At 40.5% G+C, this 17,417-nt stretch overlaps 1 protein-coding gene across 1 annotated transcript in view; it reads right to left on the reverse strand.

Annotated features, from left to right (window-relative positions):
- ptprt (protein tyrosine phosphatase receptor type T) overlaps positions 1-17,417 on the reverse strand; it is a 531,138-nt gene that overhangs the window by 137,832 nt on the left and 375,889 nt on the right. The window contains exon 19 of the mRNA XM_050039413.1: positions 14,193-14,222. Coding sequence (XP_049895370.1) covers positions 14,193-14,222 — 30 coding nt within the window. The remainder of the gene's footprint in view (positions 1-14,192; positions 14,223-17,417) is intronic.

A 17,417-nucleotide genomic window follows, 5' to 3' on the forward strand; every position in this document is an offset into this window, starting at 1 on the left:
GAGGTCACTGGTATTTGACAACCTGTGTTTGGGATTCAACAATCAATTACCTTTCTCCAGGGGTACATACTGAAATGTTACATAAGAACAGAGGAAATCAGCAGTCATTGGAAAAAGAAACATTAACTGGCATTAACAGGCAATGTGTTGCTTTAGCAAATCTCTTCTTCAAACTGCACAACAGAAACAGAGGGGTAGTCCAGGCGTCGCACTTTTAGAGCTGGACCAGGAAATATCAGCTGAACATACTCTGGACTGATAAATCACACCTATTCAATCTAACCACTGAGTCGACTGCAGAGGTCCCAAAGAAAAATAGCTTCTCAAAAGTATTTAGGACCCAATTACACTGTTGTGATTCAGCAATGATCGAGGGTCACTTACACTTCTCTGGACTGGAAAACAAAGTCAGAATCCAAGTTCCAACAGTATTCTCCCCTGTCACGCTACACTGTGGGTAAATCAACTAAATGGACATTTAAATCATTGAATTCTTCGTCTTTTTGGGCCAAAACTATTTCAAATGTATATGGTGTCTGAATTTTACTGTTTGCCATTATTGAATGAAAGAAGAAAAAATCTATACAACAGGTGATTCCAAACTTCTGATCGGCAATGTATGTTAAGGCATTTGTGGCTGAAATGCACCACAAACTGCAAATCAAAGGGTTCAGCGTCCACTAAATTTCTCTTCAGTTTCAAAATCAGTGCACATTCATTTACAGCATGGGCCTTGACTGACTAGCCACATTGCTGTAATTCAATACAAACAAAAGAAGGGAAGGTGCAGTTCTATTCTCCAGCTGCTGTAAGCAGTGCAAATCAAAACAGTTTAGCTTTTCCAGCAAAACTGTGAACTATGCATGTTTTGTTGAATTTCTATTGAAGTTCAATGAAAACTGATTTATTGACTTGTGTTTAGTGGTGCATTTCAGCTACAAATGTCTGCACAGAGTTTCCATGTAATGGCCAGACGACCCAGATGCATACTGCATAACCACTGTGACCACCATGTCTGCCTGTATGGACCTAACTTGTATAACTCTCACTTTTATAGAATGTACAGGACGTATGGTACATTAAAGGATGTTAGAGGTCATGCTAAGTTTGCACTGGACCAAATGGTCACCTCTCCATATGGTAAGAGAAAGCTATTACAACAGTTAAATGCACTGTAATTAGAGGGATGGCCATATGTGTGACCCTCCTGCAATGCATACCTTTTCTTTGACCATCTATGAGCTAACACTACAATGGTAGCTGAGAGAATAAGCAGGGAAGCTGACCTATATGTAGATCCTTATGCAGTTACCCATAATAGCTGTTCCGAGGGATTACATTGTGTTTGTTATCTTCAGTCGGACTCAGAGTGAAGTAATTGGAACTATTTGCTTAAAAGCTCTAGAAGCAACCAGGTCTCACTCCAGAGTCATCGAAATATGGCGCTTGGGCAGTGACTTGTGGCATCAGACACAACAAAGAAAAGCTGTCCTTTAACGTCGGCATGATACGTGACTGGTTGCTGTTATAGTTTAACGGCGCCAGGCAACATCAGACGAAAACGCAGCGGGACAAGAACGAAAGTTAAGGCGGCAGAGGGCCGAGTGGGGCATGCAGGAGGGCAGGAGGGGTGGTGGATGGGTCCAACAAACACCAACTTTCACGCGGGAGAGCGGTGTTCGCATCCCGTGAGATTATAAAGCCAAACCCTGTTCTTTTTTTCCTAAATCTAACCATGTGCCTTTGTTGTTGAAGGAAAAAAGGTGCTTTTGAAAGAGACTGTAAACGGTAAATTTCCTGTGAAAACGGAAGTATCCTGAAAGAAGACAATGCATGTAACAGGCAGAACCTGACACGGTGTCCCAGAACGTCAACAAGCAACGCATCCAGGGTACCTTGGACGTCAAATGTCAGTATGTGACGAGGTTGGGGTGAGAATGTGTTGCTAGGAGGCCTTTGCAGCTTGCCCAAATATATTTCATTCTGCGTGCGTCCTCGTTTCGTCCAATCTCTACAACTCAGGTGGCGAGTGCCAAGTTAGCACGACTCTTAAGCCCCTTTTCCACTGGATGAAAGATTCACTAACACCCACTGAAATCTGGCATTCATCTGAAGTGGGAAAGGTCAAAATTGGTATTCACTCCCAGGACAGATGACTCTGCAGTAGTCACAGGTATTTATTGACTCCAGCACCAATCAGCTCTGACAAGCAGTGATGGAAATGTGACACATGGGTGGACACACTAAAATTTGATGCGCCGCAACAAATTACATCCGCCTCTGCTGCAAGCTGTATTCGGATATTGTTCCAAATTAGTCGGCACTAGGTTTGAAAGAGAGACTGAATACATAACAGATGTAAAAAAGAAGTAACCACAATCACTGCCTCTCAATGCCGCTTTCTACTGTTTACTAACCCTGTTGTCTGGTGTATTTGCGACATCAAACATGACACAAACCAGTAAAAAAAAATAAAAATAAAGACGCATACTTGTCTACTACAGAGTGACATACACGGCTCTGGTTTTCCCATGTTTATTTTTTTTTAAAAATTGACGTAAGCCCTACATTTGATGAAAAAAGTAATACCGTCACAATGGCTATATTTGAGGAAAATACGCCAGGGTGAAAAATACCAGAATCTGCCCACACATCTGCAATAAAATGCTTATTCAGAGCAGCCGAAAGCTTCACATTTAATTACAGCTTTTGTCTGAATACTGTCTCTGAACCACAACTGCTCCTCAGGGACTCTGAAGATCAACTTTAAGGAATAAACATTAAGGGTGTTTTAGTTGTATTGATGGTCGGAGTTGATGATATGCACATTCATTTAGCTATTTTTGCTTTATGGTTTTTTTTTTCCAGTTACTTTATTTACTTGTCAGAACACGGTTTGCCTTTTCAACAGCGCGCAGCAGTAAAACACAACATAGCGATCTGAGAATCCTACACTGCCCACAAACTGTCAGAACAGAGAGACCCATTAACCGCGTGTCTCACAGTGTGTACAAGCAGTGTTTACTGCCTGCTGTGCTTTGCAAATGAACAACAGATACCCTTGCTAATATGTGTATCAGTAACGCATCATTTTTAAATTCGTCTCCACTTGAGTCACATAAGAAACATCTCACACTTCTTTTTCAGAAGTCAACAAGAAAACCTCCTCCAGAAACCACCAACACATTCTTCAACTTACTTAAAGCGTCTGACATCCAGTCACGAATGGCACGCAGTGGGCTGCGTATGTGTGTGTGTGTGCGCCAACATCAGCTATAATGCATGCATGTGAATGTGTGTTCTTATTTCTGTGAGCAAACATTTGATCTCCTGGAAGGCTGTGTAAGTACTGCATGTGCTGAGCGTTCGGTGTGTTTGCCTGTGCCTGTGCACGAACACGTGTCTGTTGTATTTGGCTGTCGGTGCACACTGGCCGGTGAGTGGGTGTGTTTCTCAGTGACCTATCACGAAGCCGCCTAATACGCCTGCTTACATGTGTCTCTGGAAAACTGCTCCTTCCTGCACAGTCACTCTAAAAGACAAATTAGAAGTGTACCAATACTACTTTCCTGTAGCACGTTAATCATAGCTTCTTCCCTACAGTGACTAATCAAGTTTCTCTGAACAAGTCGAGAAGCTTTCATGAACTACATAAAGGTTGAGTCACTACAGTATGGTATCACTGATGAAGAGGAGGAAATGAATAATTACTCAAATGAAGACGTTGCAAAACATTTCTTCAAAGTGACAGAAAGGCAGCTGGTTAAACAGAGGCTAAAAAAAACAAAAAAAAACAAGTGTTGTTTAAGTTCCTGCTTACATGACTCATGACTCCTTAGACGAAATTCTCATCTGCACTTTAGACATCTGGGCCCTTTCTTTACGTATACAGATATTTTTGAAAACAAATATTTTCCCCCTGTTTTAAAAAATAATTCTGTCCATATGACCTTCATTATTCAAAATATCTCCAGCCACATGAGAACACAAAAATGTATCCAAATGCTTGCATGTGTACAGTGTTCACACAGACAGTGTTGCTGCTGCAAACCTGCCTGCTGCTACGAGTACTACATTTCCACAATCAAAAGCCAGTACTCCACAAATTTATAAAGCCGTGCAAGTCACTGCATTGTCAACAACATGGTCCTGCAAATATTTCACAATTTTTCCCCTCTGTTTTAAAAAATACTTCTGTTCACGACCTTCATTATTCAAATATCTCTGTCCACACCAGAGCGCAAAAATGTATCCAAATGTTTGCACGCGTACAGTGTTCACATAGACGCCGTTGCTGCTGCAAACCTGCCTTCTCCTATGAGTACTGTATTTCCACAATCAAAAGATGGTACTCTACAAATTTAGAGAGCTGTGCAAGCCACTGCAATGTCAACAACATGGTCCTGCAAATATTCCACACTTTTTCCCCTCTGTTTTAAAAAATTATTCTGTCCACATGACCTTCATTATTCAAAATATCATCATTAAGCAAAAATGTATCCAAACGTTTGCACATCTACGATGTTCACATAGACGCCGTTGCTGCGGCGAGCTGCTGCAAAGCTGCCTTCTGCTATGAGTACTGTATTTCCACAATTAAAAGCGAAAACTCCGTCCTCAGTCCTGCATATATTTCACAATACAAACCCTTGTGTTAACAACTGAAGGGGGCTTTTATTTTGAAACAGAAACAGGAGTTGTTGAGCTAAAAATAAATATATTTTTTCATGTCTGTGATGAACACAAACACTGAAACTGTAGTGACAGGTGGTACGATGTCAGTATAATTATAAACACCATCTTCACAGCCTATTATTTGCTGAAACCTGCGCGCGTCACGCAGAAAGTGTCCCATCGTCTGCTGGTTCGACTGCGCCTGATCCAAAACTGTCACTTCTGTTTGACTTTAAACTGTGGACGGTTACGTGGAGCAAAAACATTGGGTGCAGCAGATGTCTCCGTTTGACTGTGAAGTGGTGCAGCAATAATAACTTCAAGTGTAAAGTAGTCCGTAGACCAGCCAGTGCTAATAATACGTTAGCTAACCGGTAGTCCACTGTTGTTGTTTCTGGTGTGTGCTCATTACACAAAGAGATTAGAGATGATTATGTAAGTTTTACACATCCAGAGAAATAAACAGTAACTGGAGTTTTAAAAAATCTGCACCTTTGAGGCCAAAATCTTTGTTTTATGGACCTACAACTCTGTTTGGGTGTGGACAAGAGGACAAAAATAGAGGAAAATATACGTTTACAAAACAATCTGTATATGTACAGACAGGGCTTCAAACACACACAAAAGCTCATTATATTGCACAGACTGTACTGATTTTAACCAATTAACACCTACAAGAGGCTTATCTGATCTGTTTAAACAGCTCGTCGACCAGATTTTAAAACAAAATAATGAGGCCTAAAAATACAACTGACAGTTGTGACTTTTCGTTATGTGGTAAATGTCAGATCACGTGTAAAATCAAAGCTTTGTGTTGGTTGGCCTGAGGTAGAACCTGAACTCCTGCATCAAAGTTACACATGAATCCTCCTTCCCAGCCTGCAAATACTTGGTTTTTGTTCCACTACATTAAAGGGAACATTAATGCCTGCACAGGCAACAGTAAACGCTGGTGTTGGATGCAAACCGTGGCTGCAGAATTCCCAATATGAACAGAGTTCCTATGGAGACTGGGCTGTTGTCCATCTTTCCATTCATGTATGTGTTGGTGTGTTTGTGTGTGCGTGTTGAGCTTGTCTGTGTGCTTTTACCAGCACAGCTGCTGGAATAAAATGCTTGCATTGTACCATAGACTGTATAAATAATGGATGTAGCTGCCATGACATTACCCATTGGGTTGTGGACTGCCGTTTTGAAGCTTTGAGTTCAGCAATTTGGCCGTCGCTGTCTTGGTTTTTGGAGCCAGAATTAACCATATTTGGACAAGAGGCTGGGAATGTGGAGGAGCAAGGGGCGGATTTGACTTTGAGACTGCAGCGACAGGTAGCGACAGTTGTCATGAATGTTGAAATTAGCCATAGAGACCAAAATCATTTTTATACCAGGCTGTGAACATGTTTATTTCTGCTGTAAAGTTGGGCATCATAACATGGGTGTCTATGGCGATTTACTTTGTTTTGGAACCAGCCTCAAGTGGCCATTAAATAAACTGCGGTCTTTGGCACTTCTGCATTTGCTTAATTTCTCAGCCTCGGAGGCTGCCGCTTGCATTGTGCGTTACGGCAAACAATGCATATGCTACATTTGTGCGATTCATACATATCTTCAGATCACATATGTATACATATGCTTGCCAAGCACTGTTTGAGACCAACAAAAGCAGGACATTTTGATGACAGGTCAGGACATGTCCAGATGTGTTTGTACTGACAAACGTTGAAGGCACATCCAGCCATGTTTGTAGTGGCAAAAGTGGGTATTTGAAGCCCAGACATGATGTTTTCCTGACTCCAACCAAGTGGTTTTTGTGCTTAAACCTAGCCACATATTAACCACAGTGTTGTCATAACATAAAACTGAGACTTTGAGAATGGTGAAGTTTCAAAGCACCCACTTGATATAAATTGTACAACTGTAACAAATTCATGTTTTCCATGGCAATTGGGTTTCCTTTACTGTAATATGAGAGCACATAGTAATCTGCACTTACTGTGCACATTTTTATCTACAATCTTTGTGTGTGTGTGTATGTGTGTGTGTGTGCGCATCACTGCATTTGTAGAGCGTTCTCTGGGTCAGGAAGCAATAATCGAGAGGTCAGCTGTGGAGGCAACATCTCTTTTCATCCCTATCATTCCACTGGCTCACAGAATACTGGCAATAATAAGCGCGTGTGACCGAACAATATTCAGAGATATGAAATTAAAGTGGTATCATTGTATACTGTGTGTGTGTGTGTGTGTGTGTGTGTGTGTGTGTGTGTGGGATCAGATGATGAGCTGTACTTGCCCTTGAGTACTTTTACAAGCAATTCAGCAAAGAGACAACGTAATGAAAAATAACAGAGATTATAAAACCAGAAACAAAGCAGCGGGTACAAAAAGAACGAGGGAGCAGGTAAACAAATCAAACATCCATCCATTCATCAGCTGTACTCGCTTATCCTTCAGAGAGTCATGGGACAAATGACATACTTCAAGAATAAACAAGAAAATGAGGGGGCAAAAAACAACCTGGGAAACAAGAGGGAGAGAGGGTGCTGGAGAGAAAAAGAAGTGCATGACAGAAAAGGAGGAATGGCCTGGCAAAGTTTCTCACATAATAATTTCCCTCCATCAACCCCAAATTCAACCTTCCTCTACTCCTCGCCAATTTACAGGCGACGGAGCCTCAAAACCTCCTTCGTGATTGGAGCTTAGAGTGGCCTATTCCTGGCTATCTGACTGCACTTTGACAGAAAGTGGGCAGGAGACGTGGAGGAGGAGGTGAGCAAAGAAAGGAGAGCCAAATGGAAAAGATGAAGAGATGGAGAGAGAGAATGAGGAACAACGAGAGTGAAGAGGAAAGATAACGGTGGGAAGATAAGGAGGGAAAAGGGGAAGAGGATGAAGGAGGTGACAAACACTGAAGAGAATAAAGCGAAAGGAGGAAAAAACCAACAGAAATGTGTGACTCGCGGGAAGAGAAAGGGCCTTCTCCTCCCCCCTCCTTCTCCGCACCTCTACCTATCACACATTCATCCCGTTAATGGACTCGTTTAAATGACAGATTCCTTGCATATTGTAAGTGGCACTGAGCACGACATAATCCTTCTTTAATGAATGTCACGGCGGCAGTTCATTAAGCACTAAGGTTACCCCGCCGGGTGCCGACCGCGGTGAGAATCATGGACTACTTTGTGCCCCCGGCGACGTTAATTGCAGGCCGTTTGATGTGTCGATAATGAGGGATGCGTGGTGGATACGTTGTTTTTTTTTTGGGGGGGGGGGGGGTGGTGAGAGCTTCCTCTGATGGGTTGGAGAGGAGTCGTTATTACTGAGACACAACATGAGACGGATGGAATGAGGCGAAGCAGCGGTACTTTTGGTGAACTCTTGAGCAAAAAAAAAAAAATGAAAAAGAAGAAGCTTTTAATTGTTGCTCATTTGATATATTAGGTGTCATGAGTACTTGAAGGGTTCATTTCCCAAAAGCTGGATATCCAATTAGTGAAATTCATTAGTGGGGTTCATCGTTGAGTGTTTCTAAAATCTAGAAGATGCAGTTTTGTGGATTTTTGTGCTTTAAGTAAAGTTTCCCATTAAGTTACCTCTTTGTCAAACAGTACTTCAATTTGTTTTCATTGTGTGCTATTGATCACCCAAATACTGTTTACTGTTTAACTCGTTTAACTCGACAGTATTTGATGAAGGTCATCCTGTAATATCCGCTCCAATATTTAAGCCTGTGAGTATAAGCCATTTTTTCTTTTACTGATTTCTTTTATTTACAGGGTTATGGCATGATAATCACATGTTAGTCGGCAGGCATGTGCACAGGTAGACCCCAGGTGATGTTCAAGCACCTGCCCTTCTGACCTCTGACTAGATAAAAGATTTCTTTTGTATTTCTTTTTCTAATGTGACATTTTTGTTTTTGAATTTGGCCCATTGCATCAGTTCTCCATTATAATCATGTTGTAACGCCTGACAACCACATTTAATTAAACATATCATTCTGCCAGACCACAAGAGCTCCCACCCCTCCCTCATCAACGGCCCTTGTCGCAGTCACCACAGTTAACGCACTTAAATCACATGCCCTGCAGAGCAGCATCCACGCTTCCCTGTGACCTGCCTTCATGGGCAGCCAGGTAACCATAGTGTTCACCCTGAGCCTCAGTTTGTCACTATTGTGAGATTAAACTATTAAAACTTCTCAATACAGCCAGCAAAATTTAGACAATAACAACAAGTACGCTAGTCTGGTGCAAAATCACCAATCTCCAATTCTCTGGGTGACTCTGGTTCACCAACTGCCCGGTGTGAGCTGACTTACTTTCCCACCTCCATATGCCTTTAAAAACCAAATCTCAACTCAAAATAATGTTTAGACCTCCCACTCCACGGCCTTGATAATTCATTTAAATAAGTTTAAAATGCAGTTTGCATGTGTCTTGTGCTGCAGGCGTCTGTTCTCTGGGATTCTTTATAAATATTTACAGCTTATTTGGAGGGTAAGTTTCAGTATGTGACTATTCAGTGGAATCACAGCGGTTTTCTCGTATACACAAACTTTATTGTTTACAAATTCTTGAGCGGTGGATTGCAATTGAAGGGTATACTATGCAGTATTGTCAGTTCTTGCTTGCCAGTGAAAGTGAAAGTAAAAACCAACCCCAGATTCACTCTCGTTTGGTGTTTTGCCTCGCTATGTTTTGGTGCTTTATCTCTTGGATGAGTGCTGCATGGTCTGGCACCTGGTCGCTACCTTACTTGAGCACTGTTGGGGTACACGCATAATGAACGTCCTGAAGACAAAAAATAAGAAAAAGTACACAAGCAGAGGGAAGAGTGTCTGCAGGAAAATAAGTGAAAACTGCGCAGTGTATCTTTAACAAAGGAAACAAAGAAAAGCTGTTTGATTTATTTAACATGGTTATAATAATATTTCTCAAGAGCCCAAGAATGCAACCTGTTAAAGAGTCATAGAAGACATTTGTGCCATCAGTTATTTAAATGCTGTCGACACTATGGATGACTCAAAATTGTGTCAGTCAAACCGGATTTGGCCGTTTAATGTGAATCATCAGGGTGACATCAACATTTACTCAATATAGCAAACAAGCCCCTTAAGCACTCTGAGCTAATGTGTACAAACTAAACTAACATATTTTACAGACACTAGATATCAGACAAAAGCCAGAGACTATATTCTACTAAATTGCTGTAAGCTGCGACCGTCATTATCAGTATTACCAGTATTGTCATCTTAAAAAGTGGTTGCACAGAGGGCACTGCATTTATTTTAGCAGAAGTCCGGCGACTTAACGGGGCAACCTCAAGGCGTCCAATCAAACAAGGGGAGCGACATTTGTCTCACTAGTCGAGGGAGTGACAGACCTCCCGTATATGGCTGGAACGGCCTCAGCCAGTCAAATGGCAGCTAGATAGTGCAAATATCCCCGAGCCATCCCCAGCCAGCGCTGCAGTCAGACAGGCAGTCAGTCACTTCAGGATGACAGCGTTTGCTCCAGAGGAGGCTGCAGGCGAAGCCCAAACAAACTTTCATCTGCGTATCACAGGATTTAGAGGCCGACCCAGCGAGGGAGGGAGAGATTGAGGGATACAGAGGGGTGAAGAGAGAGAGAGAGTATAGATACATACACACACACACACACTGCAGGAGTCGTGCACAACTTTAAATCCCTCTCTCATCTGACAGTAAACATCCTTGGGCTGTGTGTATGTACATATGTGTGTGTGTGTGTGTGTGTGTGTGTGTGTGTGTGTGTGTGCGTCTGTACACGTGTGTGTGTGTGCAGCTGCTATTTTGTGTTATAATTTCTGACTCTGTGTGTGTGCTTTGTTTTTCTTTCAGATCTTAAGAAAAAAACAGAACTCATTGATTTTTATTTTCCTTTTTAATTTTAATTAATGATTTAGGACACATTTGTTTTTATAATATGAAACACGTATTTGTGTCTCTGCTTTGTACCTTCCCCTCTGTCGCACTGCTTGTCGTTATAAATTGTACTATCATGGAACGGGGGAAGACAGAATTGTCTCGCCTCAATGCTGGCAGCAGAGGTAGTAACAGCACCAATCAACATCTGTGTAAAACTCAATTCAGACCAAAGATTCGCAACGAGATAAGTTGAAACAGGGACTACTTGCATTCTAAAAATCTGCTGTTTCACAGCAATGCAACTAGATAAGATGGTGTATCATCTCTATGCAACAACTCTGTGCTTCTGTTCTGATTTCCAGCTTTTCAGAGTTATTCTGTGGCTGAATATAATTTGTAGCTTCTGAAAATATGAATGAGTACAGCGATAATGAGATACGTAATATAAATAACCAGCACCAACTAAGTATACACACATAAAGCGAGCTGCAGCAGCGACCCGCCATCTGAGGGAAGCAGAGAACTTGGTGGGGACGGAGCACCTGCAGCAGCGAGTGAACACGCCGCCTGTGGTCATACTGACTTGACCAGCGGACTTCACTAAAAGCTGACTGGATGTAGAAACAGGAGATGTGTTTTACATTCTAAAACCAGGTGCAGGTGACACCATCAGCCGGCTTGAGTTGAGCTCAGACCGGCCAGTTCACACCACTGCAACTTTTCTTTGCAACATTATAAAACTGTTCCGAGTTGTTGTGAATCTTTGGTCTGAACTGGGCTTAAAAGGGACGACTGGTAGGATGGGACCATGAACTGGATGGGTGTGATGTTTTGACGACATGTTATGTGTGCAGCCTACTGCCGGGAGATTCAAAACACAGCTAGAAGCCGTTAGCAGCTAACTCGAAGAAGAACAACGGCAGCTTTCACAAAATCGGGACACAATGAGGGCGTGATCGATGGCTATATACTGGGGACAGTAAATGATTGTTATTGCCATATTATGCCTCTTATTCTTTAGAAAGTGCTGCTGACACGTGTGTTATATCTCACACAACAGGCTGATGATATGGTGGCAAATGTCAGGCCAGTCATGCCCTTTTTATCATGGTAAGGCTGGTCTGCTATCTAAAATCATACACTGGCGATCATGGTGTTTGGCTCTGTGTAAAAAAGCAAATGTGGCTTAATGAGGGGACTTTGTAGTGACTTCTGTGTAAAAAGGGCTTTGTTCATTAACACTGCTGTATTGCACTTTGTAACCTTGTTTTCTATTTTCTATGATTTTGTTTTTTAAGGAACCAGAGTCCAAACATTGCTAGACTTTTGACGCTGGTACCAACATCGATATTTGAACACAAAATGATTAGCTAAAATTAGAAAAATGAAAATATCTAATATTGATATAACAGCCAATATTCAGTTTTTGAATATAAACACATTATTTTTTGGAATCTACGCAGAAACAGTGAAGAAATATGCCTCCCAACAGCACCAGCTACCAGCAGCTTTGCCTGTGTGTGTGTGTTGTACGTTTGGTACTTGAGGTATGTGTGTTAGTGTTTATGATTCTGAATATATCTTTTTTTATGTGTTGGTGTGTATGTGTGTTCAAAGTAGGCGCATTGAAAGTCAATAAGCAGTGTGTCTTCATTTTTTTCTGCCGAAACAAATTAAACACTGCGGAGAGAGTGGAAAAGCAGCAAACCCGCAGTGACGGCTGCCACCTTTCTAATTGTGTCAGTTTCTGGGTGTAAAGAAGTAATTTCTGGTTGGGTCAAACAGCCTCAGGGTGGCTGTTTTAAGAAGAAGTGGTGGCATGTGATGACTGTTCCGCTCAGTTAGGACTCTGCTGCAGATTTGGAGTAAATTTTCAGATGCTTTGAAGACAGCTGGAGAAGCAGGGATTTTCAGAAATGCTCTGCAGGGATTTGTAGGTGAGCTCGGGGCAACAGTATGTCTGTGTTTGTGCAGCTTTGCTGGGGTGTGTATTTGTAAGTGTGTGAGCCTGTACGTGCTTGTGCATGTATGAAGAGACAGCTATAATAGCTCTTCATTAGAATTGGTTAATAAGCAGGAAATGGCCACTTGGTGGAGAAGATAACAGTGAATTACATTGACCTTTTAGGGTGAGACACTTTACGGACGGACCGTGCAAACAATGCAGATGAAGTCAGACTGAAAATTCGCCTTCACCACCAAACTAATGCTGGAGTTAAATCACATGTCCCTGTCCAGAGAACCTTCAGCCAGCCAATATACTCCGTGCACTCATCAATTAGAGGAGTGCTTTGCTACACGGTGCGTGTCTGATAATGTGACGTGTCTCTGTCACATCTAGAGTTTCAAAAATCTGCATGGAAAGTTTCAGAAACACAGTCCTTTACTAAAAACTACTGCTAAATTGTCCTTGAGAGAATTTATCCAGCAACTCCTCCAACAGAAATGATCTGTCACTAATAGTGGGTGTGTGTAACTTGGTGATGATATTTGCAAGGTCTAAGATGTGACTTTTAGGACACAGGATTCAGTACATTTTCTTGGCTAACCACTTGCTCCCTGCATATTTGCTAAACTTCAATGGGACGTTTTTAAAAGTTGCTATAGAGAATCAGCCCCTATGATTCCTTGTATGAATTACGAGCACAACTTTCGATGGGAATCTGTGTTTTCCAATGGTAATAATAAGATAACCATACACCAATCCTCTTTCATAGAGCTATTGTAATAAGAAACTCGTGAAACACACCACTTGTTACACCTCTGACTGAATAACGTGATCATTGCTGCATTTGCAGGAAGGATTGTGGCATTAAAACTGCATATTTATGCCAAACATTACATTTTTCTAACCATAACTAAGTGTTTTTTGCGGCAAAACCTAACAACATGTTAACAACAGCACTGTTGCAACATAAAGAAACATAAAGTTTCTGTAGAATCATGACATAATAACATACAAATGCAATATATCTGTGGTTTGTGGAAATGTACAATGCCAATTTATTCTGGTGATTGGATGTGATTTGGACTTAATTAAATGTATGTAAGCTAGCACTGATTTGAAAACAGTTATGGGTACCATATTTGGTAGAACAATGGCGATGGCCGCCAGATCAGTTTATCCAATGCAAGCTGCTGAAAGTGTTGATGCTTCTAGTTTTACAGCACAACAGTGTGGGCTATGCTGTACCACTGAAATGAATTTATATTCTCTCAGAATTATTATTTATTGCCACCTGCCAAATGGCTTATTGTGCCTGCAGGCTGCTGAGTTTGTCTACCAGGCATCATGTCAAAGTTTGTCTTTGGCAGGTAGTCCTGCAGACCTTTTATCATGCACTGCAAATATCTAGTTGGCTGGCAACGTAAACAAACAGGTGAAATGTGAATTCTATTATGGCCAGAGGAAGTTTTTCTGTCAGCATGTTGTCAGCGTGTCTTTAGGGTTTTGAATATTTTGGAGAGGCAACGGTGTATGTCCTCAAATTCATTATAGGATTAAATATGACACAAGTCAAACAGGATGCAGGAAAACAAGAAAAAATGTTAACAGAAATCAGAAGCTTGTCATACGGAACAAATAATGGGTTGAGAAAAGGAGTTATTCCTGATGTGAAATCTCTACTTACAGGTAATAAGAGTAGGAATAAGCATGTCTTCTGAAGCATGGTGAGGTGAGGCCGATGATGACAACAGAGCAAAACCCAGAAGAAGGACAAACACATTGGATTAGTTCATGGTTTGAATGAAAAACTGTCTCTGACTCGTAAACATTTTAAACTAACAGGCTACATGTTTTATCTTCATGTGTTTTAGTTGCTCTTCTGATCCACCTGCTCAACCTGTACATCTGTGTCTATTTGTCTGTTTATGTGTCCTCATAAGAAAACCTGTGAAATATTCTGCTGTCTATCAACTTTGTCTCTCTGGATTTGTCTCATAAAGCTTTTACAGACGCTGAGTGGTTGCCTGTCAGTCTGACAGTTTGACAGTGTGTCTATCTCGTTGTGTGGCCATGTGCTGAAATTTTCTATGCTGCCAGTCAGGTCAATATGTTTGTCTATTTTAGTCTACTATTGTTACAAGAAGAATCCGTTTGGAGGCTCATCACACCATCTAGAGAAGATTTTACAGGCAAGACTTGGCTGAAATCCTCCTCTGTAAATCAGCTGTGACATGGTCAGCAGTCAATCAAATAAATTAGAGGTAATAAGGTGCTCTATGGCTTGTGAAATGATCGTTTCACTCACCCAAAAAATTGCACTTTTTTCCACTGGAGATTGGCCTGTTCGTTAACTTTGATGAAAACATAGACATCATAAGCATCCATCATTCACTCTTATGCTCCAAGCTAATGCTTTATCAAACACTATACTGAGTAACAGCAGTTAATAGTATGATTGGTATTATTCAAATGAGGGCAATAACATGACGGCAATAAAACAGTATCAGTGGTTTTAAACATACACTGAAAATCTGCAAACTTCAAAATTAGCAAAAATGAAAAGTCAGGTAAAAAAAAAAAAAAGTATTCATCCAGTTTGCCATCACGAACCATTTTGAGTTTGAGGTGGTGGAAAGTAATCTATTGCAGTTCAAAAAAATAAATGAATAAATAAAATAAATATATATATATATATATATATATATATTGACCATAGCAGGGCTGGGCGATATGGCTTAAAAATAATATTGCAGTATTTTTAGACTATTTTGAAATCTCCTCTTAACTACTCAAATGCAAAAATATTAAATGAACTACAGTTAAGATAAAGTTAAATAAAGTAGCTAGTGCCATGATAAAGTTGAAGAAAGTATTGTTATAATAAAGTTAAATAAAATGCTGTTATAATATGAATGAATAAATGTTGTTATAACTACATAAATCCCAGCAGAACCACTGGTGCTTTTAAATTGATGCACCTGAGTCATCTCGGGCCAAAAGTGTTGTTTCTGTGAACTTGAAGCTTCCAGTCAACAGTTTGATGTCAGCAGTTAGCAGGAAGTTATGCGTTACTGCAGCACCTTTCAGCATAAATATTTACTCACTATAAGCTGGAAACAAACGAACAGTTCACCAGTTCATATATTAATAGTATTTGTTGGTTGCAGTGGTGCTCCATGGTCGCTAAATGTTACTAAGTGGTTGCGGTCAGGAGCCCTGCAGATACGAAACACACGTCTGCTTACACTATCATTAAACTGTTACTGCAGTGACATTAAACGTGAGGATTTATTCACTGTACACTGGTAACAAACTAACAGCTCTCCAGTTCATTTATAAATGATATTTGCTGGTCGCAGAGGTGCTCCATGGTCGCAAAATGTTACTAAATAGTCGCGGTCTGGAGCCCTGCAGATACAAAATACACTTGCTCCATCTGCTTACACTATTGTTAAACTGTTACCACAGTGACATTAAACATAGGATGTATTCACTGTGTGCTGGAAACAAACTAACAGCTCTCCAATTTATTCATTAATAATAGTTGGTAGTCGAAGAGGTGCTCCATGGTTGCAAACTGGGACTGAATAGTAGTGGTCAGGAGCCCCGCGGATAAGACACACGCTGCGCCTGCTCACACATTACTGCTCAGGACAAAGTGAATTGGATGGGTGGAGGAGTGTGAGTCTTGCTTTATTTGTGTGTGTCTGTGAGACGAAGCGAGCCACTGGAGAGAGCAAGAGAACGGAAACGCTGAAGTTAGTGGCTTAAAAAAAACTAGAACTATGTGGCAATTTATACTCAATGTTGAGGATACACTAATTCTATACATCCCACGTGGAACAAGCTGCAATACTTTGAGTATATTCGATATATCGTCCACCCCTGCACCATAGTACACAAAAGTATGTCCATAAACACTTCAAAATCTGACAAGTTGATTTTACTAAAATAATATGGTAAAGGTAAAATTTTCTGATAAAGAAAACACATTGTAAGACTAATAGTCTGTCTACTTAGCTTTTTCAAAGTAACCAGTTTCCAAGATATTTTTAAGTAAGATCACTTCATCAGATTTTACAGTGTACAACACTTTGTGTCTTCAGCACGAAACTACATCATTTAAATAAATAATAAATATAAAAATATACAAATATTAAATGTTACTGCCTTCAGCTGTTACTCAACACAGTGTACGATAATTTGATAGCATGGAGCACTGGGAATACATGGATATATCACTGTCTATGTTCTCATCACCTCAAACTAAACTTTTTATATTAGTGTTTGAGTTTAATAATTAATATATTGTAGTCTAGTGGGGGGAAAAAAATAAAGCAAAAATGAATAAAAATACCAAAACAAAAGAGTGCACATCTGAAGCCTCCATCACCAACAGGCTGGTCAGTGGACAGATATGAGATGAGAAATGACAGAGAAGAGCAAAAGATAGAAGACAGAAGTTTGTTAGAGGAACAAATGGAAGCAGACATGATTCTTTAGATGAAGAGTGTGTGTTGTTTCATAAAGATAGTTTTACCCTGGTTTACAGGGCTAATTCACACAAAAAGCAGCACAAAAAATAATATTATTGTAGTTATTATTATCAGTAGTAGTAGTAGTATATTGTAGAATGTATTTCTTAAATTGTTCTCTGGAATTACACAAACTGCAAAGTAGAAAAAAATAATGAAATTAAAGAGAAGATAAATCAAAATAAGAAAATAAAACACAACCAAACTAAGTCAAGAAAGTTTCGCTCAAGTGTTTACACCAAAAAAATCTTTTGTCCTTCCCTTCTGCCCTTTACTTGATAGCTCAGCCACAGATCTATACCCCTGCATTCAACTTGACCAATATCTCATTCATCCATATGTGTGTGTGTGTGTGTGTGTGTGTATCTGGCTGT

Source organism: Epinephelus moara, chromosome 24, assembly GCF_006386435.1.
Source record: "Epinephelus moara isolate mb chromosome 24, YSFRI_EMoa_1.0, whole genome shotgun sequence".
Taxonomy (NCBI): Eukaryota; Metazoa; Chordata; class Actinopteri; order Perciformes; family Serranidae; genus Epinephelus; species Epinephelus moara.